Source organism: Electrona antarctica (assembly GCF_951216825.1).
Source record: "Electrona antarctica genome assembly, chromosome: 1".
In the NCBI taxonomy this organism is placed as follows: domain Eukaryota; kingdom Metazoa; phylum Chordata; class Actinopteri; order Myctophiformes; family Myctophidae; genus Electrona; species Electrona antarctica.
The window spans coordinates 1,338,734-1,364,391 of NC_136806.1; the positions used below are offsets into that span (position 1 = coordinate 1,338,734).

Here is a 25,658-nt window from a genome sequence, read left to right on the forward strand (position 1 = left end):
TGTCTGGGTGCAGTGCATCGTATAGGAGGCTGTCTGGGTGCAGTGGATCGTATAGGAAGCTGTCTGGGTGCAGTGCATCGTATAGGAAGCTGTCTGGGTGCAGTGCATACTGTCTGGGTGCAGTGCATCGTATAGGAGGCTGTCTGGGTGCAGTGCATCGTATAGGAGGCTGTCTGGGTGCAGTGCATCGTATAGGAGGCTGTCTGGGTGCAGTGGATCGTATAGGAGGCTGTCTGGGTGCAGTGGATCGTATAGGAAGCTGTCTGGGTGCAGTGCATCGTATAGGAGGCTGTCTGGGTGCAGTGCATCGTATAGGAAGCTGTCTGGGTGCAGTGGATCGTATAGGAGGCTGTCTGGGTGCAGTGGATCGTATAGGAGGCTGTCTGGGTGCAGTGCATCGTATAGGAGGCTGTCTGGGTGCAGTGCATCGTATAGGAAGCTGTCTGGGTGCAGTGCATCGTAGGAAGCTGTCTGGGTGCAGTGCATCGTATAGGAGGCTGTCTGGGTGCAGTGCATCGTAGGAAGCTGTCTGGGTGCAGTGCATCGTATAGGAAGCTGTCTGGGTGCAGTGCATCGTAGGAAGCCCTTAAAGCGTCAAAGTCGGTTTGGAGATCGTTTCATGCAGTGCATGAAAAAGACGACGGCTGACTTAACTCCAGCCCCGTGTCGCCTCGTCATCAACCACCCACCCCCCCCCCCCCCCGCCGCCGTCTCAAGAACGACCAGACCGTCAAGGCGTGCGAGGAGGAGATGGCCCGTCGACGTCTCTCCCTTTCACTTCAGAACACAACACCGTGAAGCCAACACAACACTGTGAAGCCAACACAACACTGTGAAGCCAACACAACACATGTACTTTTGTCACAAAAGAGTACAAAAAAGTTTCTTACAGGGGGGGGGGGGGGTCCCATTGGCTCAGAGGACGGGGGCGGGATTCGAACCCCAGACCTCAAGTCATCTTAATCTAGACACACCAATGTCTCCTCGTGTAAGAATCATAACCGTTATCTCTAACACATCATGATGTGCATTCAAATCTACCCCGACTCTCTCTCTCTCTCACACACACGCACACACACACACACACACACACGCACACGCACGCATGCATGCATACGTACATAAGTGAGCGCAACACTGGGCTCGCTGGAGCAGTCTAAACCAACCAGGAAGAGAGATGCAGATAGGATTGTCAGGCAAACCAGAAAGGAATGAGAAAACTGACCGCATTCCTTCAAACATTAGATTATTAAAATCAAGTCTTTTCCCCGATTGTAAAAACAAACAAACAAACAAAACGATAGCCACAGGGTTTCACAGCGTTGGGGGGGGGGGGGGGGGGGGGGGGGGGGGTAGTCAAAGTGTAGTGTACAAAAAACATTTTATTATTTTATTTTTTTAAGGTGATTTTTAGTGAACGTACGAGTTACATTCCACTTTCTCTCCTATTGCTCCCCCATTCATGTAGAATTAATGGAGACTAGAAATGTCTTCATATTTGTGTGACGCTAGAAATGTCTTCATATTTGTGTGGCGCTAAAAAACTAAAACTAAGAACAGCGGATGTGAATCCTTCGCTCCAAGTCCTCGCCGGGCTTTGAGTGGGAGCTGAACCACGTCCCGAGGAGAAGGAACCAGTAAACGCTTCACACAAACAACCACAACAGAATGAAGAGGTGGAGGTGGAGCAGAGCGGGACGGACCGGGGCCGACGGTCCCCTCCCGACCCAACAGAATGAAGAGGAGGAGGTGGAGTAGAGCAGGACGGACCGGGGCCGACGGTCCCCTCCCGACCCCCAAGTACGACGAGAAAGGAAAAAAAAACAACAACGAGGAAATGAGTAGAAAAAAGTGCACACGGGGCCGATAGCGCGGCTTCGTCGAAAAATATCTGCTAAGTACAAAAAGAGTCCAGAAGGAGGAAAGGGAGGAAAACAAGGCTTAGTGAGTGAAAGCAGGAAGAGAAGACATCTTGAAGAAGCCAGAACTAACACAACGGAGACACAGAGAGAGCGGCCGGGTCAGCAGACTGGACTATGTGGCGTTGTGTGCTGACCCCGGGTCAGCCACTATGTGGCGCTGTGTGTGCTGACCCCGGGTCAGCCACTATGTGGCGCTGTGTGTGCTGACCCCGGGTCAGCCACTATGTGGCGCTGTGTGTGCTGACCGTGGTCCAGAAACGAAGGCCTGAATAAAGATAAGACACTGGTTTCCTTCTGCGAGGCAACGTCGTGACATAGCGTCCGTAAATATCCTCACAGCTTCTGCCTCGGCAGGCCAGCTAAATGGTCTTCACTCAAGAGAACAAGTCATTATTATTATTATTATTATTGTAATTATTATTAATCTTGACATAGTTATTGGCAATAAATCAAACATCCATATAGTGTCATCATCGTCTGTTATTAATGCATTTTTCACGGTTTGTCGCCAAGAAAGGTCGGTCGGTCCTTCCCCAATCCGGACGAGCCCCAAAAAACATGTATTTTTTACCGCAGTAAGACAACTAAGCCCCTCCTCCTCCCCCGCATTAGGATAAGATACGGATTGGGGGTGTGGCGCAGACTAGCCCCTCCCCCCTCCTGGGGGGCGGGGCATTAGGAGAAGATGCGGATGCACTGCGTGGTGTGGGTGTGGCACACGGGACACTCGGGCTCCGCTGATTGGCAGATCTGGCCGGCGCAGTCCATGCAGAACAGGTTGTGGCCGCAGGGAACCAGCGCAGCCGTCACCTCGCTCTCGAAACACACGAAGCAGTCTCTGTCGATTAGATTAGATTAGATTAGAAACACACAAAGCAGTCTCTGTCGATTAGATTAGATTAGAAACACACAAAGCAGTCTCTGTCGATTAGATTAGATTAGATTAGAAACACACAAAGCAGTCTGTCGATTAGATTAGATTAGATAGATACTTAAACACACAAAGCAGTCTGTCTATAACATAGATTAGATTAGAAACACACAAAGCAGTCTGTCGACCAGATAGATTAGATTAGATTAGATTAGAAACACACAAAGGAGTCTCTGTCGACCAGATAGATTAGATTAGATAGATACTTAAACACACAAAGCAGTCTCTGTCGACCAGATAGTCTAGTGATGGAGCTCGTTAATGTGTATTGATAACGATCACCTTATCGATCAGGCTTATCGATCACCTTATCGATCAGGCTTATCGATCAGGCTTATCGATCAGGCTTATCGATCAGGCTCATCGATCAGGCTCATCGATCAGGCTTATCGAGACGGGTTCTTATGGAGCATTTTATATTATTGTGTGTAAAGACGGGAGACGATACATTCTGAACAGAACCAGAACCTTTTACTATAGGGCCTCAATCAAATCTGTTGATTAAAGAACTCTCATTCAAGATGACATCCAGACAGTTACTGGTTTTAAACTTAATCATCACGCTAAAATATGTATAAAGGTTGTGTGTATCTTAGCAATAATCCCCTGGCTTTGCCCCACGCCTCTCTGTCACTTTGTTTACAAATGTGAGACGAAGTCACGGACTTGGAGGCCCCATAGCCTGGAGGGATGCGATTCTCTGATTGGTTCAGAAATTGCTCCAGAGAAATTGCTAGAGCGAACTCTCTCTCCTCCGTCCTGATACTCCTGGACCTGTCTGCAGCGTTCGACACGGTGAACCATCAGATCCTCCTCTCCACCCTCGAGGGGATGGGTGTCTCAGGCTCTGCACTCTCCCTGTTTGCATCCTACCTGACGGGTCGCTCCTACCAGGTGATGCTGAGAGGGTCTGTGTCAGAACCACACAGGCTCACAACTGGGGTTCCCCAAGGCTCGGTTCTGGGTCCTCTTCTTTTCTCTCTCTACACTACATCTCTGGGTGCTGTCATCCACTCCCATGGCTTTTCCTACCACTGCTATGCCGATGACACCCAGCTGATCCTCTCATTCCCCCCCTCTGATACCCAAGTGGAGGCACGCATTGCTGCTTGTCTGGCTGACATCTCGGAGTGGATGTCGACAAACCACCTGAAGCTCAACCTGGACAAGACCGAGCTGATGTTCCTCCCGGGGAAGGGCTGTCCGCACCGAGACATGGCCATCACCATTGATAATGCTGTGGTGACCTCAACTCGGACTGCGAAGAATCTGGGTGTGACCCTGGACGATCAACTGACGTTGTCGGCAAACATCGCATCAGTGACAAGGTCCTGCAGATTCCTCCTCTACAACATCAGGAGGATTCGCCCCTTCCTCACGGAGAAGGCAGCCCAGGTGCTCATCCAGGCTCTCGTCATCTCCCGCCTGGACTACTGCAACTCCCTCCTTGCTGGTGCTCCGGCATCTGCCATCAGACCTCTGGAGCTTGTTCAGAAAGCTGCGGCTCGTCTGGTGTTCAACCGCCCCAAGTTCTCCCACACAACCATCCTTCTCCGTTCTCTACACTGGCTCCCCGTAGCGGCTCGCATCCAGTTCAAAACCCTGGTGTTAGCCTATAGGGCAGTGAAAGGAACAGCTCCTTCCTACCTCCAGGCTATGGTCGATGCCTACACCCCTGCCCGACCACTTCGGTCTGCCACCTCGGGGCGACTGATTGCCTCGTCACTCAAGGGTCCTTCTGGCCGATCCACACGGTCACAACTCTTTTCTGTTCTGGCCCCACAGTGGTGGAATGAACTTCCCACTGATGTTAGGACAGCAGAGTCACTGCCCATATTTCGCCGCAGGTTGAAAACCCACCTCTTCAGGAAACACTACCCTTCCTCTCTGCCTGACCTACTTGTTGTTAACTAGTTGTACGAACGCTTGTTTTCTATTGTTGTATTGTTTATTGGATCTTGTTTAGTCGATACACTTAATTGTTTTAGCTCATGCTCATTTGATTTAGCTATTTTGTCTCATCTGTTTAAGGAAATAGGTAGCTGATATATTGCACTTTTACCTTAGCGCTGGGTATACTCTTGGTTGCTTGTTTTTGCAGAAAATGCACTAAAGACTTCTGGTGATTAGTAGTTTTTGTTCCCTACCTATGTTGAATACACTTATTGTAAGTCGCTTTGGATAAAAGCGTCTGCTAAATGACTGTAATGTAATGTAATGTAATGTAAAAAGAGTTTCAAGCTGAAACTTCAAAATAAAATGCCCCCCCATTTCCGTTTCACTACACCTTTAAATGTGACACTAACGGCGACAGCAGCAACCATCCATACCTGTTGATGATGGCGCCGGCGGGCCCGATGCCCACCAGCCCCGGCCCCCCGCCGGCGCCCACCGCCGGCCCCACGCCGGCCTTCAGCCGTCCCAGCATGGCGGCCATGCCGCTGGCCCCTCCCCCACCGCCCTCCGAGTCGGTGGGCGAGCCTCCGGGCAGGGAGGACGCCGAACACGACGAGTAGCCCGTGGACGAGCCCCCCGAGCTGGAGCTGGACGCCCCGGAGAAGGAGCCGCCGCTCCCCGGACCCCCGCCGCCACCCTGGAATACACAACGTAGAGACATTTAGGATTGAATTGTTTGTTATTTTGTGCAAAAGCGCATTATTGGCTATTTCCCCTAATATAAGCCCTCAATGAATTGAATTGAATGGGGCATTGGGGTGTTATGATAATTCGCTTATTTCCATCGCTCAAAAATCATTATTTGTTTGTATATATCCTCTCTTCATAATGTAAATAGTATCCCAAGTGGCACATTTTACTACTTATTTCAATGGAAATAAGTGAATTAGCACAAAAACCGAACCCCCATTGAGGGCTTATATTAGGGGAAATAGCCAATAATGCACTTTTGCACAAAATAACACCTGGACCTGTTTGGTGGGGACGTAACGACTACAAATAACACCTGGACCTCTTTGGTGGGGACGTAACAACTACAAATAACACCTGGACCTCTTTGGTGGGGACGTAACAACTACAAATAACACCTGGACCTCTTTGGTGGGGACGTAACAACTACAAATAACACCTGGCCCTCTTTGGTGGGGACGTAACAACTACAAATAACACCTGGCCCTCTTTGGTGGGGACGAAACAACTACAAATAACACCTGGACCTCTTTGGTGGGGACGTAACAACTACAAATAACACCTGGCCCTCTTTGGTGGGGACGTAACAACTACAAATAACACCTGGCCCTCTTTGGTGGGGACGTAACAACTACAAATAACACCTGGCCCTCTTTGGTGGGGACGTAACAACTACAAATAACACCTGGCCCTCTTTGGTGGGGACGTAACAACTACAAATAACACCTGGCCCTCTTTGGTGGGGACGTAACAACTACAAATAACACCTGGACCTCTTTGGTGGGGACGTAACAACTACAAATAACACCTGGACCTCTTTGGTGGGGACGTAACAACTACAAATAACACCTGGACCTCTTTGGTGGGGAGGTAACAACTACAAATATAGGTAAGAAAGGATTCTAGCATGGAATTCTAAGATGGAGTCTGAAGAGGTGGTTCTCAGACTACGGGGCTAAGATGGAGTCTGAAGAGGTGGTTCTCAGACTACGGGGCTAAGATGGAGTCTGAAGAGGTGGTTCTCAGACTATGGGGCTAAGATGGAGTCTGAAGAGGTGGTTCTCAGACTACGGGGCTAAGATGGAGTCTGAAGAGGTGGTTCTCAGACTATGGGACTATTTCCAGTGAGTGTGTGTTATGTGATGCACTGTGACTTTAAGGGAAGACCGGTGGATTACAAACCGGATATAACCGGATGTTGTGATACTGTTGGAGCATGGTTTTATTCCAGCAACACAGGGCGGAACCCACCTGCAGCCAGGCCAGCGTGCTGAGGGGGTCGCTCTGGGCGCGGCGCGCCATGGGGTGCTCCATGATGATGGCCCCGCCCCCTACGGCGCCCACGGGGGCGGGGCAGCAGCCGTCCTGGAGGGGCAGCGTGGGAGAGAGGCGCGGCGTGACCACGCCCCCTCCTCCGCTCAGCCCGCTGCTGTTGCGCCGGAGCGGCGGCTGATTGGACGAGGAGCAGGAGGAGGCGGGGTTGGAGGAGGAGGAGGCGCCCGCCGCTTTGCCAGCGGCGAACGGCGCCCAGATGTTGGCGGCGCTGAACTCGAAGCCGCCGCCCCCTAGCTCCTCCCCCCCTCCTCCCGGCGTGGAGTCTCCGCCCCCGAAGGTGAAGCCGCCTCCCCCTCCTCCGGAGCCCGTGCTGAACGGACTGGTGGGGCTGCCGCCCTCCGCAGCTCTGCAAGGGGTCAAAAGGTCATTACAGTTAGGGTCAAAAGGTCATTACCGTTAACCAAAACCAGAGCCTTAGATATAGACAGAGTTACGCAAACTGTGTTCACTTCATGGGGCTTCAGTCCAATGGAGGCTCTCCTACATAGACTTCTATTGGTCACTTCATGGGGCTTCAGTCGAATGGAGGCTCTCCTACATAGACTTCTATTGGTCACTTAACGGGGCTTCAGTCCAATGGAGGCTCTCCTACATAGACTTCTATTGGTCACTTAACGGGGCTTCAGTCCAATGGAGGCTCTCCTACATAGACTTCTATTGGTCACTTCATGGGGCTTCGGTCCAATGGAGGCTCTCCTACATAGACTTCTATTGGTCACTTCATGGGGCTTCGGTCCAATGGAGGCTCTCCTACATAGACTTCTATTGAGCATGGGGACAACAAATAGGGACAAGTCCTGGACCGGAAGTAGGCAGAAATGCATTGGACCCACTGGGCAACAGCCCGGCTTTAATGATCTTAAATCCCTTTATTTTAGATTGTTTTGTAGTAATCATTAAAGAGCCTTTAGTTGTCACTGTACAATACTTTAAAACAGTTGTCATGTTGCACACATGCTTAAAATGGCTCTTTTTGCGCCGCCCTCGTTGAAAACAATGTATTTCCAACTCCAGCTTGTCTCAGTTCAGGCTGCATGAACAGCGCTGGGTTTCTGCCCCCTCAATGTCCTAACTCTGCTATTAGATGGCTCTGACCAAAACTAACTAAATAACCACAACTAAAAGTAAAAAAGATAAAATAAAATAAACAACAACTATCTGAAACTGTATTGTGTGTGTTTACAAAACAAACAAACAAAAACTAACTGTAGTTATAGACAAATTGTCCTTACTTTTCGTTTGTGGCTCAACTGTAATTTAAATTAAAAAAAAAATAATACCATCTTCTGTTACACAATACTTACATTTTCAATGCTGCAACCAACAAATAATTATATTGTATTGTATTAAAAACACTAAAAAACGAATACAAAACAAACTTAAACCATTAGCATTTTCAAAAAAGCTAAAACTAACTAAACTTGCAAATCCGCTCAAAAAAGAACAAATTAAAAACTGAATTTGGAAAAAATAAAAAATATATGAACTAAAATGGAGGAAAGAAAGAAAATTCCGACCTTGAGCAGCGGGAGGCGCTGTTGTATCCGTCCGCTGCGTGGTGGTAGGTGGAGGCGGAGCCTCCCTCCGCTGCGTGGTGGTAGGTGGAGGCGGAGCCTCCCTCCGCTGCGTGGTGGTAGGTGGAGGCGGAGCCTCCCTCCGCTGCGTGGTGGTAGGTGGAGGCGGAGCCTCCCTCCGCTGCGTGGTGATAGGTGGAGGCGGAGCCTCCCTCCGCTGCGTGGTGATAGGTGGAGGCGGAGGCCGACAGCTTCCGCCCCGAGGAGGAGGATGAGGAGGAGTGGTGCATCATGGGAGGGGGGGGAGGAGGAGGAGGAGGAGGGGCAGTGGGCGGGGCTGCTGCGGCGGCGGCGGCAGCAGCAGCGCTAGCAGGATGGTGATTGGTGGCTCGGGACCAGAGCGCCGCCCCCAGGCCTCCGCTCAACGCCCCCAGACCCTCCAGGCTGACGTCGGTGCCGTTGCTGTGGAAGTCGTTGTCCCCCTGGTGGAAGGAGGTGGTATAGATCAGTGTTTCACCACCAAGGACACCCAGAGTCACACCAATTAGCCCACAGACCCCCCATAAGAACAGATCAGTCAGGGACCCCCCCATAAGAACAGATCAGTCAGGGACCCCCCATTAGAAGAGATCAGTCAGGGACCCCCCATAAGACCCCCCATTAGAAGAGATCAGTCAGGGACCCCCCATAAGACCCCCCATTAGAAGAGATCAGTCAGGGACCCCCCATAAGAAGAGATCAGTCAGGGACCCCCCATAAGAGACCCCCCATTAGAAGAGATCAGTCAGGGACCCCCCATAAGAGACCCCCCATTAGAAGAGATCAGTCAGGGACCCCCCATTAGAAGAGATCAGTCAGGGACCCCCCATAAGACCCCCCATTAGAAGAGATCAGTCAGGGACCCCCCATAAGACCCCCCATTAGAAGAGATCAGTCAGGGACCCCCCATAAGACCCCCCATTAGAAGAGATCAGTCAGGGACCCCCCATAAGAAGAGATCAGTCAGGGACCCCCCATAAGAGACCCCCCATTAGAAGAGATCAGTCAGGGACCCCCCATAAGAGACCCCCCATTAGAAGAGATCAGTCAGGGACCCCCCATTAGAAGAGATCAGTCAGGGACCCCCCATAAGAGACCCCCCATAAGAAGAGATCAGTCAGGGACCCCCCATTAGAAGAGATCAGTCAGGGACCCCCCCATAAGACCCCCCATTAGAAGAGATCAGTCAGGGACCCCCCCATTAGAAGAGATCAGTCAGGGACCCCCCATTAGAAGAGATCAGTCAGGGACCCCCCCATAAGACCCCCCCATAAGACCCCCCATAAGACCCCCCATTAGAAGAGATCAGTCAGGGACCCCCCCATAAGAAGAGATCAGTCAGGGACCCCCCCATAAGAAGAGATCAGTCAGGGACCCCCCCATAAGAAGAGATCAGTCAGGGACCCCCCCATAAGACCCCCCCATAAGACCCCCCATTAGAAGAGATCAGTCAGGGACCCCCCATAAGAGAAGGTTTTTACGGCTCTAGCAGTGATTCTCAACCAGTTTAATTTCAAGGACCCCCCAGTTTGACATGCATTAGTCTACGGACCCCCATTTAATGTGGGGCAGACCCACACCGAGTGCCGTGCTACGAGCTTGTAGCTCTGCTGTTTTTGAAAAATCTAGAAAATGTGGTGCAAATCTTTGAATGTATATTCTTTCAGAGCCAACATTTTTAACTCAAATCTTTGCTTCTGGGAGGGGGGGGGGGGGGTCCCTGGAACAACATATTTTCAGATGGGGGTCCGCAGCCAAATACAGATAATTCTGGGGGTCCTTGACATGAAATTGTTGAGCACCACTGATATAGAAACATGAGGTATTTCAGAATACTGCCATGATTTTTTTTATTTTTTTCGCCTGAATGGGTTAAAGTGGCAATCATTGGGAGAGCTTTTGTTTTGTTCTGTTTTGTGTATAGATGGAAGTATTGTTGTTGTATCGTATGTACTGTTCATTTGTGTTGAGGACCCCCTCGAAAATGAGATGTGACATCTCAAGGGGTTTATTCTTTCAATAAAGGTATAAAATAATAATAATTAAAGCCCCATACCTGGAGGTCCACGAAGGTATATAATAATAATAATTAAAGGCCCATACCTGGAGGTCCACGAAGGTAAAGAGGTAAAGGTATATAATAATAATTAAACCCCATACCTGGAGGTCCACGAAGGTAATAAGGTATATAATAATAATTAAAGCCCCACCTGGAGGTCCACGAAGGCGCCGGTCCGCAGCGTGATGTGCGTCTCGATCTCCTCGCGGGCGCGGTCCACGTTCTCCGGCATGCCGGTCACCTCGAACACAGGGTCCTTCTCCCTGGAGGGGGTCACGATGTAGGTGTGGGTCTGCTGCTGGATCCGCTTGATGGTGGCCCCCTTGGGCCCAACGACCAGACCCACCACCCTGTAGGGCACCCGCACCTGGGGAGAGAGAGAGAGAGAGACACCCATAAATATATGATGGTGGCCCCCTTGGGCCCCACGACCAGACCCACCACCCTGTAGGGCACCCGCACCTGGGGAGAGAGAGAGAGAGAGAGACACCCATAAATATATGATGGTGGCCCCCTTGGGCCCAACGACCAGACCCACCACCCTGTAGGGCACCCGCACCTGGGGGGAGAGAGAGAGAGAGAGAGAGACACCCATAAATATATGATGGTGGCCCCCTTGGGCCCAACGACCAGACCCACCACCCTGTAGGGCACCCGCACCTGGGGGGAGAGAGAGAGAGAGAGAGAGACACCCATAAATATATGATGGTGGCCCCCTTGGGCCCCACGACCAGACCCACCACCCTGTAGGGCACCCGCACCTGGGGAGAGAGCCACCCATAGATATATGATGGTGGCCCCCTTGGGCCCCACGACCAGACCCACCACCCTGTAGGGGGGAGAGAGAGACACACACACCCACCAACGCACACACGCCTATGACTACAAAACAATGACTACAACATGACGTAACGATATCATCCTGACGATTACAAAACAATGACTACAACATGATGTAACGATATCATCCTGATGACTACAAAACAATACTACAACATGACGTAACGATATCATCCTGATGACTACAAAACAATGACTACAACATGACGTAACGATATCATCCTGATGACTACAAAACAATGACTACAACATGACGTAACGATATCATCCTGATGACTACAAAACAATGACTACAACATGACGTGACGATATCATCCTGACGACTACAAAACAATGACTACAACATGACGTAACGATATCATCCCGATGACTACAAAACAATGACTACAACATGACGTAACGATATCATCCCGATGACTACAAAACAATACTACAACATGACGTAACGATATCATCCCGATGACTACAAAACAATGACTACAACATGACGTAACGATATCATCCTGATGACTACAAAACAATGACTACAACATGATGCAATGATACCATCCGCTCCAGACCGGTTCACACAGCGATGTTGTAACACAGACCAGGCTTTCCTCCGAAGTGGAAAGCCTGGTGACGCGAGGTTACATCCTGACAGGTGTCAGTGTGAGCTTGTTGTAGATCAGCTATTTCTGGCTAAGAGATTTGATGCAGAGGGAATAGAGCGTCGAAGTCCCGCCCCCTTTCATGCCCAGGAAATAGTTTCCAATGCATTTTCCCAGACATTTCAAAACGTATTTATTTAAACAAATAATTACAAAGAAGAAAAACAACAAAAGAAGTGTTTGTTGTAAGCTGCCGTTTTCTTCTTCTTTCTAATTGTTTGTTCAGCCCGAAAAATTGTGTTTGTTGTCCTGATTTGTCACGACAAGAGTTGTCTTTGTCCGCGGCGTAAACGTCTTTAAATAAATACTTTCTGAAAAGTCTATGAGGAAAATGAACGGGGATTTATTTTCCGGGTCTCTCGAGGGGGCGGGGCTGCAACGCTCTATTGGAAGTACAGCAGAAAGCACTGTGAGGATTCTGGTCAACTAATCTAGTTGACAGATTAAAATAAAAAAGGCACAATCTAAACACATTAGAGTTACGTTATTTTACTGCAACGTCTACAAATATCGCTGATGTAAACTAAACTATTACAGCCTCAAAGAACAGAGTACTTAAATAAATATATATATTATTTTTTTATAATTATTATTATTTTTTAGTTATGAACCCATTTTGGGTGGGAACCCCTTTGTGTTTTAAGCATTATGTTAAACTTTAGCTATAGAAAAATAGCAGATCTACAAGCTTGTAGGTCTGCTATTTATGAAAAATCGTGAAAATGTGGCGCAAATTTTTTAATATATATTCTTTCAGAGCGAAACAACATATTTTCAGATGGGGGTCGGGAGTCCTTGACATGAAATTGTTTGAGAACGACAGGAAACAGGATTTTCAGTCTATTTAGAAGACTTTTTATTTAATCGTCCTCAGGTCTAAAAGTGTTAAGAACTGAGTCAAGTCATGAGCGGTGCTCCTCAAACTGTTGCCGGCTTCCTGATCAATGTCTTTTAAAACTACTCCAGAATCGATGTAAACATGATGAAAATAAAACAGATAGCAGCTAATAACTATCACTTTATTTTCAATAACGGTTGTGCTGGTCAAGTTTTCTTTATTTTCCCTAATTTTATTTAACACTTTACAAATCAGAAAAAGTTCTGTTTTTTGAGGGGCGCGAGCCCCTCCTATATGCAGCTTTAAGTGTATGTTGACAAACTTTGTGTCCTGCACAAACATTAAACCATTTTGGGCGGGAACCGCTTTTGGTGTTTTAAAGCATTATGTTATACTTTAGCTATTGAAAAATAGCAGATCTACAAGCTCATAGCGCGGCACCGAGTGCCGCACTATGAACTTGTAGGTCTGCTATTTTTTTTTTATCGTGAGAATGTGTCTCAAAACTTTGAATATATATTATTACATTTTTTTAATTTTGACGTTAGGCCTAAATGGGTTAAATTCCCGTTGACAATGACAGGTTCATTTGACGTCATAGTATCTGAGCAAATATGCATGATGTGTGATTTTTTTTCTTTTTAAGTCAACGTTTTATCATTAAAAATGTAAAAGATAAAAAATGTCCTCTCACATACATCTGCAGTAGCCTCTGCCCACCGCTAGGGGGTACACATGCCCCATTTTAGAGACAGTGAGCTAATAGTAAATCATTTCTGCAGTCACTTCTATTTCTGGACTTTATTCTGTTCATGTGTTGATATTTATTTATATATCAGTGAATGAATGAGCTTCTCATCCACAACAACAGGCCTCTGTTGTTGCTGGGCAAGACAATTAGGGCTTAACCCATTTAGGCCCGACGTCGAAATAAAATATAGTCTTCTAAATCCTGACAGTTTTATGAAATACCTCATGTTTCTGTATCGGTGGTGCTCAATATGTCATGTCAAGGACCCCCAAAAATTATATATGTAATTGGCCGCCAACCCCCATTTGAAAATATGTTGATCCAGGGACCAACTTACTTTTGTAAAAAAAGGTTTAGGGAGAAATTCCCCTTTAAGAGGAAATTTGTTCTTAGACCCACTTAGGAAGTTTTTAAGAAGGTTTTGGGATCCCTCAATCTTTTCTTAGCTGTGATTTGTTCGTAGGTAAGAACAGAATCTATGCACACTGTGGAGCACTCTTAGGGTGCCTTTTTCGTTCTTAAGTGCAATCTGAAAACATAAAGGAAAAACAGCGCCATCTGCATGATGCTCAAAGTTTGGTCTGAGGACCTCAAGGGGTCCTTGAGGAAGTTCCAGGCAGTCCACAGCAAAATATGGAACATTTTACCACTTTAATCCCATTTTATACTTTGAAAATAGCCAATCTACAAGCTCACAAACGTGTCCCATTACTGCCCATTTTGAGCTTGTAGATCAGCTACATTTTGATAAATCTTCAAAACATTTCCCTAGCAGAAAATATTTTCATATGGGGGTCTGCAGAATGCATGTCGATTTGGGGGTCCTTGACATGAAAATGTTTGAGAACCACTGGTTTAGAGTTCACAACCCAACCCAACCCAAACAAACGCACCATACCCACCACATAACCCCCACCCCATGCACCCGCCATCAAACAGCATCTGAAAGTCTGATGGTGCATTTTTTACACAGTGCAGTTAGAACGTATCCATTGCATCTTATGAGAGGTGAGGTTCCGGCCTGCACGCGCATGCTGTTTCTTATCAGTGTGACGTCGTCTATTAAGGTGTCTATACCTTTGTTATTCCAACGGGGAAATTCTATTCTCATGGCAGGCTACGACAGAGCGAGTCACACTTTTATTGGGGAGGGGATTATTCTTCCAGTTTGAGGGAAAGGAAGTTCTCTTCCGGCCTGATGACTACAAAACAATGACTACAACATGACGTAACGATATCATCCCGATGACTACAAAACAATGACTACAACATGACGTAACGATATCATCCCGATGACTACAAAACAATGACTACAACATGACGTAACGATATCGTCCTGATGACTACAAAACAATGACTACAACATGACGTAACGATATCGTCCTGATGACTACAAAACAATGACTACAACATGACGTAACGATATCATCCTGATGACTACAAAACAATGACTACAACATGACGTAACGATATCATCCTGATGACTACAAAACAATGACTACAACATGACGTAACGATATCATCCTGATGACTACAAAACAATGACTACACCATGACGTGACGATATCATCCACTCCCGACCGGACCATGAACCCAAGAAGCACTGCTGACCCAGGCTAGGGGTCCTACCTGTATGGTGGTCTGTCCGGGGAGATGCGGGGGTCCGGGCAGGGACCCCGGCCCGGCTCCCCCGGTCCCCGCCGCGCCTCCAGGCCCCCCGGCGCCCCCGGCCTTGCAGCGCGAGGCGCGGATCATGGAGAAGTGCTCGGCGGCCGACACGATCTCCCGCTTGGCCATCTCCACGTCCTCGCGGCGCCCCGTCACGATGAACACGGGGTCCTCGCCTCGCACCGGGGTCTTGATGTAGGTGTTGGTCTTGGCCCGCAGCGCCTTGATCTTACAGCCTGGAGGACAAGAACCACATTAACCCATTTTTACCTGGGAACGATTCTACAAATGCCTTCTAAATCATGACAGTTTTCTGAAAAACCTATGTTTCTATGTCAGTGGTGCTCAACCTTTTTTATGCCAGCGAGTGGAGCGCTACGAGCTTGTAGATCTGCTATTTTTCAATAGCTAAATTATAACATAATGTTTAAAACACCAAAAAGGGGTTCCCGCCCAAAATGGGTTAAAGGTTTCATGACGTTAATTTGCATTTTTTATTTTAGGTTTTATTGACCTCAATTACACCCCAAAAAAACCTGAACTTTGAACATTCAGAGGATTGTCCTGTGGTCTGGAGTTTTATCTGGGGTTTGGAAGCATTTTGAGCTGCAATGAAAACAGGCAAAACAGTGAAAACTGTGTGGGATTTGCTGGCTCTTACATCACTAACAGCAGGGAAATCAGAGCCAGAAAACCTGCAGACCAGAACATCTACTGAATGTTAAAAGTTCAGGTTTTTGGGATGCAATTGAGCTCAGAAAACCTTTTTTTTTATTACATTTTTTGAGTGGTGAAAACCACTCCAACAACTGGCTTTGTTAGTACCCGTGTGTGTTTGTTGAGTGTACGGGCATGGTTGCTATGGTTAGTATGTGACATCACTATAATAAATGTGTAGTTGCACCACTCAGTTCACACGGGTGTGATTTTTGTATATATATATGTCACAATCCCTTTAACAAAATACACATGATACATCTTTTTTTTAAGATTTATTTTTTGCTTTTTCTGCCTTTATCGATAGGTTGAAAGTAGAGGACAGGAAATGGGGAGAGAGATGGGGGGGGGAGACACATGGGAAAGGCCGTCTGGATTGGGAGTCGAACCCGCGGCACACCGCCAGGCTGGCTCAGCAGCCTAGAGGCCCAGACGGTGGAGCTAACCGTCAGCCTGGCTCAGCAGCCTAGGGGCCCAGATGGTTGAGCTAACCGTCAGCCTGGCTCAGCAGCCTCTAGGGGCCCAGACGGTTGAGCTAACCGTCAGCCTGGCTCAGCAGCCTCTAGAGGCCCAGACGGTTGAGCTAACCGTCAGCCTGGCTCAGCAGCCTCTAGGGGCCCAGACGGTTGAGCTAACCGTCAGCCTGGCTCAGCAGCCTCTAGAGGCCCAGACGGTTGAGCTAACCGTCAGCCTTGCTCAGCAGCCTCTAGAGGCCCAGACGGTTGAGCTAACCGTCAGCCTGGCTCAGCAGCCTCTAGGGGCCCAGACGGTTGAGCTAACCGTCAGCCTGGCTCAGCAGCCTCTAGAGGCCCAGACGGTTGAGCTAACCGTCAGCCTGGCTCAGCAGCCTCTAGAGGCCCAGACGGTTGAGCTAACCGTCAGCCTGGCTCAGCAGCCTAGTATGTATCACAGGCCTAGTTCAAGCCTAGCCTGTGATACATATTTCTACGGCGTGCTCCATGGTTTTGATTTAAAAAAACGGCAATGTTCCTTTGTCTTCTTTTCTGACTTCACCTAGCATCTTGTTTGTAATTTAAACGGTTCTAGAGAGAGTTTAGATGTGACAGAAGATGTAATTGGCCCAGTGTCCATTAATATAATAGAAGATGTAATTGGCCAGTGTCCATTAATATAATAGAAGATGTAATTGTCCCAGTGTCCATTCATATAATAGAAGATGTAATTGTCCCAGTGTCCATTAATATAATAGAAGATGTAATTGTCCCAGTGTCCATTCATATAATAGAAGATGTAATTGTCCCAGTGTCCATTAATATAATAGAAGATGTAATTGTCCCAGTGTCCATTAATATAATAGAAGATGTAATTGTCCCAGTGTCCATTAATATAATAGAAGATGTAATTGTCCCAGTGTCCATTAATATAATAGAATATGTAATTGTCCCAGTGTCCATTAATACAATAGAAGATGTAATTGTCCCAGTGTCCATTCATATAATAGAAGATGTAATTGTCCCAGTGTCCATTAATATAATAGAAGATGTAATTGTCCCAGTGTCCATTAATATAATAGAAGATGTAATTGTCCCAGTGTCCATTAATATAATAGAAGATGTAATTGTCCCAGTGTCCATTAATATAATAGAAGATGTAATTGTCCCAGTGTCCATTAATATAATAGAAGATGTAATTGTCCCAGTGTTCATTCATATAATAGAAGATGTAATTGTCCCAGTGTCCATTAATATAATAGAAGATGTAATTGGCCCAGTGTCCATTAATATAATAGAAGATGTAATTGTCCCAGTGTCCATTAATATAATAGAAGATGTAATTGGCCCAGTGTCCATTAATATAATAGACAATGTAATTGTCCCAGTGTCCATTATTAGAATAGAAGATGTAATTGTCCCAGTGTCCATTAATAGAATAGATGTAATTGTCCCAGTGTCCATTAATATAATAGAAGATGTAATTGTCCCAGTGTCCATTAATATAATAGACAATGTAATTGTCCCAGTGTCCATTATTAGAATAGAAGATGTAATTGTCCCAGTGTCCATTAATATAATAGAAGATGTAATTGGCCAGTGTCCATTATCGTGAGGGCGGTGGTGGCTCAGGGGTAGAGTGGCTGGATGGTAACCGCAAGGTTGCCTGTTCGAACCCGGGCTCCCCCAGAGTTAGTGTCGAAGTGTCCTTGAGCAAGACTCTGAACCCCAAATTGCTCCCGATGTGCTGGCTAGTGCCTTGCATGGTTTCTTCCGCGTATATGAATGTGTGTGTGAATGGGTGAATTGATGCACAATCTATGTAAAGCGCCTTGGATAAAGGCGCTATATAAATGCACCATGTATCGTCCATTCTTATGGATGAACAGATTCCCTTCATTCAAGGGGACCTCTAGGGGTCAAAAAAAACGATCTACAAGCTCTCACGCAACACATTGTGAGCTTGAGGGAAATAAAATTGGAATATATTTGGGAGATATATATATATATATAAATTACACTATATTACGTAAAATGATATATATTTTATAGTTAAATCAGGATTATGAAAATAGTATCATTATGAATACATAAATACACATCTTTATTGTATTATGAGACAATTGTGTCACTAATACACCAATGTAATCATGTCCAGATTGAGGTCACTGTGCCTTTAAAGCCGGACTAGTACGGTGGCTCAGCCAATGGGAGGCAGGCTGGTGATGTCATCACGGTAGGAAGCAGCAGCAGCAGCATGGCTTTTTAAACAAAGAGAACAATGGAACTGGAACTAGCCCGCTAACACACACACACACACACACCAATGGAACTAGCCCGCAAACACACACACACCAATGGAACTGGAACTAGCCCGCTAACACACACACACACACACACACACACATTAATACTAACCATGGAACTGGAACTAGCCCGCTAACACACACACACACACACACACACACACACACACACACACACTGATGGAACTGGAACTAGCCCGCTAACACACACACACTGATGGAACTGGAACTAGCCCGCTAACACACACACTGATGGAACTGGAACTAGCCCGCTAACACACACACACACACACACTCACACTCACACACACACACACACACACACACACACACACACACACACACACACACACACACACACACACACACACACACACACACACACACACACACACACACACACACACACACACTCTGGGTGCAGGGCGTGAAACGTCGCCCCGTCAGGGGCGAATAGTCTCTGTGTGTGTGTGTGTGTGTGTGTGTGTGTGTGTGTGTGTGTCTCTGCTCTGAGCCTTCTGTCTGCCTTCGATCCATCGGACCCCCCCTCCCCCCTCCCCCACACAGACTATTCAATACCCTGTTTTTTTTCCTGTAATCTAACACAGCAAAAACAAATCCCCAGCTCATCTGACTCAAGAGTAAAAAAGGTACAAATGGAATCATCTCATCTTCTCGGGGTCCACCCCCCCCACCCCCCCCCCCCCCTAATAACAGGCTAAGCAGCTGTCCCATTTATTGTATTTATTTGGGCCCGGCCTGGCCCGGCCCCTGGTTGGCGGGCGGGACACAGAACAGAACCGGTGTCAGTCAGTACTGAAAAGTCACATTATATTTAGTTAGTGGTTCCCTGGGTGGAAACAACCAACCAATGGATGATGGGGATATTAAGGTTTAAAATTAAAACACTATATCTTGATTTCGGTGTGTGTGTGTGTGTGTTTCTTTGTTTGTCTACTCTGAGCAGAGCAACACACAGTCTTGCTGCCCTGCTCCACTGCTAGACATGTCCAGACTCCCCCCCGACATGAATCCAGTGCTTTGTCTGTCTGTCTCTGACCCTCCCCCCCTCTCTCTCTCTCTCTCTCAGTTTCTCTCTCTCTCTCTCTCTCTCTCCCCCCCTCTCTCCGTCTCTCTCTCTCTCCCCGTCTCTCTCTCTCTCTCTCTCATATGAACTAGACATCCATCCACACACACCATTGTCTGCACAATATAGACTAACTGCTGCTGTGTTTTTAGGGACATGCTCATAAACAAGAACGCATGGCCTTTTTGTGTGTTTATTTTGTATTTGTTTTGTTAGGGACTCACTACCCCCCTTATTATGCAAGAACACCCCACCACCCCCCCCGCCCCAATGCCAAGGTCCACAACCCCTCCCCTCCCTCCCTCCACCAACCACAACAACAACACCTGGCCAACGCTGCTGGTTATAACCCCCCCCCCCCACACACACACACACACACACACACACACACACACACACACACACACACACACACACACACACACACACACACACACACACACACACACACACACACACACACACACACACACACACACACACACACACACACACACACACACACACACACACACACACACACACACACACACACACACACACACACACACACACACGCCCCAGCCCCAGCCGACCCCCCTTCCCCTCCCCTCCCCTCATGGCTCTCCCTCTCCGAACCCAAACAAAGAAGCACACCGCTTCACTCACATCCCATCCCGTAACGTTCAGCTGGTTTTCAGCACGCCGTGTTTCAACCTTTATGGTTTTTAAAAACGTTTCAAGGACCCCCCCATGCCCCCCCCCCCCCCCCTAAGTTACTCATGATTCTTGATGACTATTTCTATGTTTATATATATATAGGTTGTTGGTTTTCTGATGATCCTATACTATTTCTATGTTAATATATTCTCCCGTTAAGACTGTTAGGTTCTTAACTTGCTTATTAGCTTCTCTTTGATGACTATTATTATTTTTTAATGTATATGTGATGTATGTTCGGTCTCGTTTACTGTAAATCGCTCTGGATTACTGCTAAATGCCCTAGATTGTAATTGCAAATTGTATTGGATCGCAATTCACACAGTAAAAAAAAGACTGATTATTATTTGTATATATATATATATATATATATATATATATATATTAATTGTATGTATCGTTATCATTATTTCTTTGTCATTGACTGTTGTTGTTGTTGTTTGTGTCCAGCTGTTTCCAGCTCAATGTTTAATGGGTCGACAACAGAATGAAAACAAGCCTCTGGCTTCTAGTTTTGTGTTTATTATAATCATCTCACGTGGAGTTTTCTTTAACTGCTTGTACTTCTTGTCTGTTTGTACAAAAAAAAAAGGCAATAAATCAAGCCAATCAAGGGATCAATAAGTCCCGTCTGAGAGCGTAAGGTGTCAGACTCACACCAGACCGTTCATCAGGCTAAGGATCCATTCGGGACGGTCCACGACTCCACGCGCGCTGACAGAGACGGTGACGTCGTCGCACACGTCGGAAAAAACACAACGACAACAACAAAAGCCACGTTTCTTTCTCACCAAAGAAAACAAACCCACGACGACAAAACATAAATAAATAAATAGTGCTAGACGATTCCCCCCCGCTCAAATGATGTTCCTCCACAAAGAACTGAGATCATGATTCCCACACCATTCTCATTTATTTTCTCCATGAAAATATGTATTGTCTTTAGTCTGTAGTTGCTGAACATCATTAACTACGTTAATGATATATAAATATGTATTGTCTTTAGTCTGTAGTTGCTGAACATCATTAACTACGTTAATTATATATAAATATGTATTGTCTTTAGTCTGTAGTTGCTGAACATCATTAACTACGTTAATGATATATAAATATGTATTGTCTTTAGTCTGTAGTTGCTGAACATCATTACTACATTAATTATATATAAATATGTATTGTCTTTAGTCTGTAGTTGCTGAACATCATTAACTACGTTAATGATATATAAATATGTATTGTCTTTAGTCTGTAGTTGCTGAACATCATTAACTACGTTAATGATATATAAATATGTATTGTCTTTAGTCTGTAGTTGCTGAACATCATTAACTACATTGATTATATATAAATATGTATTGTCTTTAGTCTGTAGTTGCTGAACATCATTACTACATTAATTATATATAAATATGTATTGTCTTTAGTCTGTAGTTGCTGAACAACATTAACTACATGAATTATATATAAATATGTATTGTCTTTAGTCTGTAGTTGCTGAACATCATTAACTACATTAATTATATATACATATGTATTGTCTTTAGTCTGTAGTTGCTGAACAACATTAACTACATTAATTATATATAAATATGTATTGTCTTTAGTCTGTAGTTGCTGAACAACATTAACTATGTTCAGAATGTGTCGCCTGGAGCCATAACTACTGTGTCTTTAAACAGACAACATCAAAGTGCTTAAAGACTTAAACCTCTTAAAGTCTCTCTCTGGTAGCAAAAACACAAGAGTAAGTGAAATTAAGTGGACAGGCCGAACCATTCTTGTTGAAATGTAGGAATGAGTATTGCGTAGATAGGTGGTCTGAATCTGGATCTACAGCTTTTTTTTCCCGATGAATTGTGCAGCACTGATCATGATTCATGATGATGATGAATTGAAAAGGGTGGACCCTCTTGTAAACAAGTGTAATGCTTTATGGTGTCATCAGTCCAACGTTACGTTTTTTTTTGTATCGAGTTGTGCTTGAAATGTACTGTAATATATATATATATATATATATATATATACTGTAAATATACTGTTAATAAATACTAAGAGTGTTAGAGAGGCAGGGGCCGAAATCCCGTAAGAGGGCACTTTTGAATTAAAAAAATAGCAAAAATAGCAGATCTACAAGCTCTCAATGTGTCGCGCTGCGACGCGTTGAGAGCTTGTAGATCAGCTATGTTTGGGGCGCAACCCAGCACTCTTTAGCTAGTGGAGGTGCGGTGTGTGACGACATGGATTTCTACAAATTTGTTCAACGCAAAATACTGTGTTCAAGTTCAGGAGACTTCGGGAAAAAAGCACCAAAAAAGGCCCCCCTTTGATGTCTTATGTGTGCACAGCCCTGCTTCAATCAATCAATCAATCAAACAAACGTCCAAGGTCTTACCTTGCCGACCGACGATCTCGGCCACGTGCTCCGAGCTGGGCACGGGGACGCACTCCGTCATGTTGACGCTGCGCTTCCGGCTGCACAGCACGGACGACGGAGACCCCCCCGAACCCCCCCCACCGCCGCCGCCGCCCTGTTCCCCGGCCCCAGGGGGCCCTCCTCCTGGCGGAGGCCCTCCTCCTCCGTGGAGCATGGGGTGGTGGTGGTGGTGGTACTGGGACCCCCCTCCCCCTCCGCCGTAGTACTCGGGGGACGGGGAGCACGAGGACGGCGAGTCCCGGGACCCCCCGCCGCCTCCTCCCCCCCCCTGGTGGTGATGGTGGTGGTGGTGATGGTGGTGGTGATGCTGGGCGTCCGCCAGCATCTGGAGGTCCACGTAACCTCCTCCTCCTCCGTTCTCCACTAGCGGGGGGCTCGGACCCCCACCACCCTCCAGGGGGTCCCCCCCTCCTCCGACCACCTGGGGGACCCCCACCCCTCCCTCCTTGTCCAGAGCCATGAGGGAGAGCTGGTCCAGCGCGAAGCGCAGCGCGTCCTGATGGTGGAGGTTGTTGTGGTGTTGGTGGTGGTGGTGATGGCTGCTGCTGTTGTGGTGGTGGTTGTTGTTGTTGTGGTGGTTGTGATGGTTGTGGTGGTTGTGATGGTTGTGGTGGTTGTGGTGGAGGACATCGTCTTCGTGGGACAGCGACTCCTGGTCCGAGTCCCCCCCCCCTCCGCCACCGCGGGGCAGACCCCCCACCAACACGCCGCCGTTGCTGACCACCATATCGTGTTCCAGGATGTCCGGGTGGAACAGCGGGCTAGGCATCGTTTCTTTGCGTTAAAAAACCCCCCAAAAATAAAGGATTAAGGATGGATAACGCCCGTCCCGTGGATTCACATCTATGGATGTGGAGCGAAAGCTATAGGGTCGATTCCCCCCTGGGACGTCTGTCTGTCTGTCTGTCTGCCCGGTCCTCTCCTCTCTCGACACAACACAACACGCCCTCTCTGGAAGAAAAGCAACACAAAGAGCAAGTTAATACAATTTAAATTCATTTCAAATTAAGGGCCTTATCGGCACGAGGAAACTTAACGTTTACATTGACAAAGCAAAAAAAAAATGCAAAAAAAAAAAAAATGCCACAACAAAGAGCTAATACATAATAGTTAATACATAATACAGTACCCCCCCCCCCCCCCCCCCCCCCCACACCCAGTTTGTTTATCATGAGGAGGTGGATGCCTGCTACAAATATTTGGAACCAAACTAATATTTGGAACCAAAAAAAACAAATGGTGCACAATTATTTTGGTTCCATCAGTTACTATCTTTATCTCAAAGTTAATAACGTCAATAAAAGGTGTGTCAGGGATGGTGGTTCCTCCTCCTCCCCATCATCATCATCATATATTAATTAAACCATAGAATAAATAAATACTGTAGTTATAATGTTGTTGTTTTTTTAGGCGCCCATAAAGCTTTTGTCTGCCTGTCTGTGTTGTGTCGCTGAGCTGAGGCTGTCCCTCAAAACAAAGTCCACTTCAAAATGAGAATAAAAACTACTAGAAATAAGCAACCGGGTCCAAAGACAAACCCACCAGGACGGGACCCTAACCCTCCTCACACTGATGTTAATGTGTCTTATGTTAAAATAAAACACAATACTTTATATTGTAATGAAGGTAATAATAATAACAGCAGCAGCAGAGCTAATGTAGCCACCAGGCTAACCCAGGCAGCAGCTCCACTCACTCTGCTACTGTCACGTTGTCGAGACCCTTTGTTTGGATGTAGCTCCTGATGCTAGCTGCTGTTAGCATCAGCCGCACCACACACACACACACACACACACACACACACACACACACACACATTCTCTCTCTCTCACATGAATATTAGCTCTGAATAAAAACACAGCCAAAGATACAGTGTCCAGACCCAAACCTACCCAAATGGAAAGACCCCCCCCCCTAAATAATAAAACCAGGGACCCCCCCCCTCATCATGATCAGAAGTATTGAACTCACCCTGATTTGTAGCCCCTCACTCAGTCAGTCAGTCAGTCAGGGAGGTGAGGGTCTCTCCTCTCCTCCTCCAGACTATAGTCTGGCTTCTTGTTTCTCTCTCTGGTTGGAGGAGAGAGAGACAGAGAGATGGTCTCAGTGAAGTCATCCACACACACACACACACACACACACACACACACAGGAGGCGGCTATAATAGTAGCTGCTAACTGCTAATATCACACTGTGTCTGTCTGGCTGACTGGGGAGGGGGCGTTGGAGGAGAGAGACAACAGTGTGTGGGTGGTGGGTGCTATGTATGGGTGCTGCTGGGTGGGTGCTATGTATGGGTGCTGCTGGGTGGGTGGGTGTGGGTGCTGCTATGCATGCACGTATAGATGTATGGGTGCCAGACTGCCAGTGCTGCTAAAAACCCTTCCCACCCCTCATATCTGCCCTGACTGGCTGCTGGCTTTGTGTGACTGAGTGTCTGCATGTGTCGCCGCCCCGGACAGACCTTGTCCTGCTGCTGCTGCTGCTGCCTGCGGACCCCCGCGGTCCTCCTGGTCGGTCGGGTGGTCTTTCTTTCTGTCTCCTCTTCGTAATGTATTCTAGTTGTCTGTCCTCTCCTCTGATCAGGAGGACCACCGGACCACATGGATGTCCAGATGATCACAGAAGACCACATGTACACAGTCCAAATACAGATCCATGATGCAGAAACCAGCTCCGGAGGTTATTGTTAATGAAGAAGAAGAAGAAGTGTGCTAATATTTATATATAAATAAATATATATATTAAAAAACGAGATATCCTCAAATG

The 25,658-nt window shown here is 46.9% G+C and overlaps 1 protein-coding gene across 1 annotated transcript; it reads right to left on the bottom strand.

Moving 5' to 3' along the window:
* Window positions 1-926: 926 nt before the first annotated feature.
* On the bottom strand, window positions 927-25,658 carry LOC306927361 (RNA-binding protein MEX3B). Its single transcript, XM_079507072.1, has 9 exons — window positions 25,354-25,658; window positions 24,860-24,958; window positions 22,847-23,839; window positions 15,155-15,429; window positions 10,598-10,813; window positions 8,352-8,830; window positions 6,751-7,180; window positions 5,184-5,446; window positions 927-2,760 (listed from the first exon to the last, which is right to left on the bottom strand). Exons 3-9 carry the CDS (start codon window positions 23,655-23,657, stop codon window positions 2,598-2,600), a joined length of 2,637 nt encoding a protein of 878 aa, XP_079363198.1. The 5' UTR covers window positions 23,658-23,839; window positions 24,860-24,958; window positions 25,354-25,658; the 3' UTR covers window positions 927-2,597.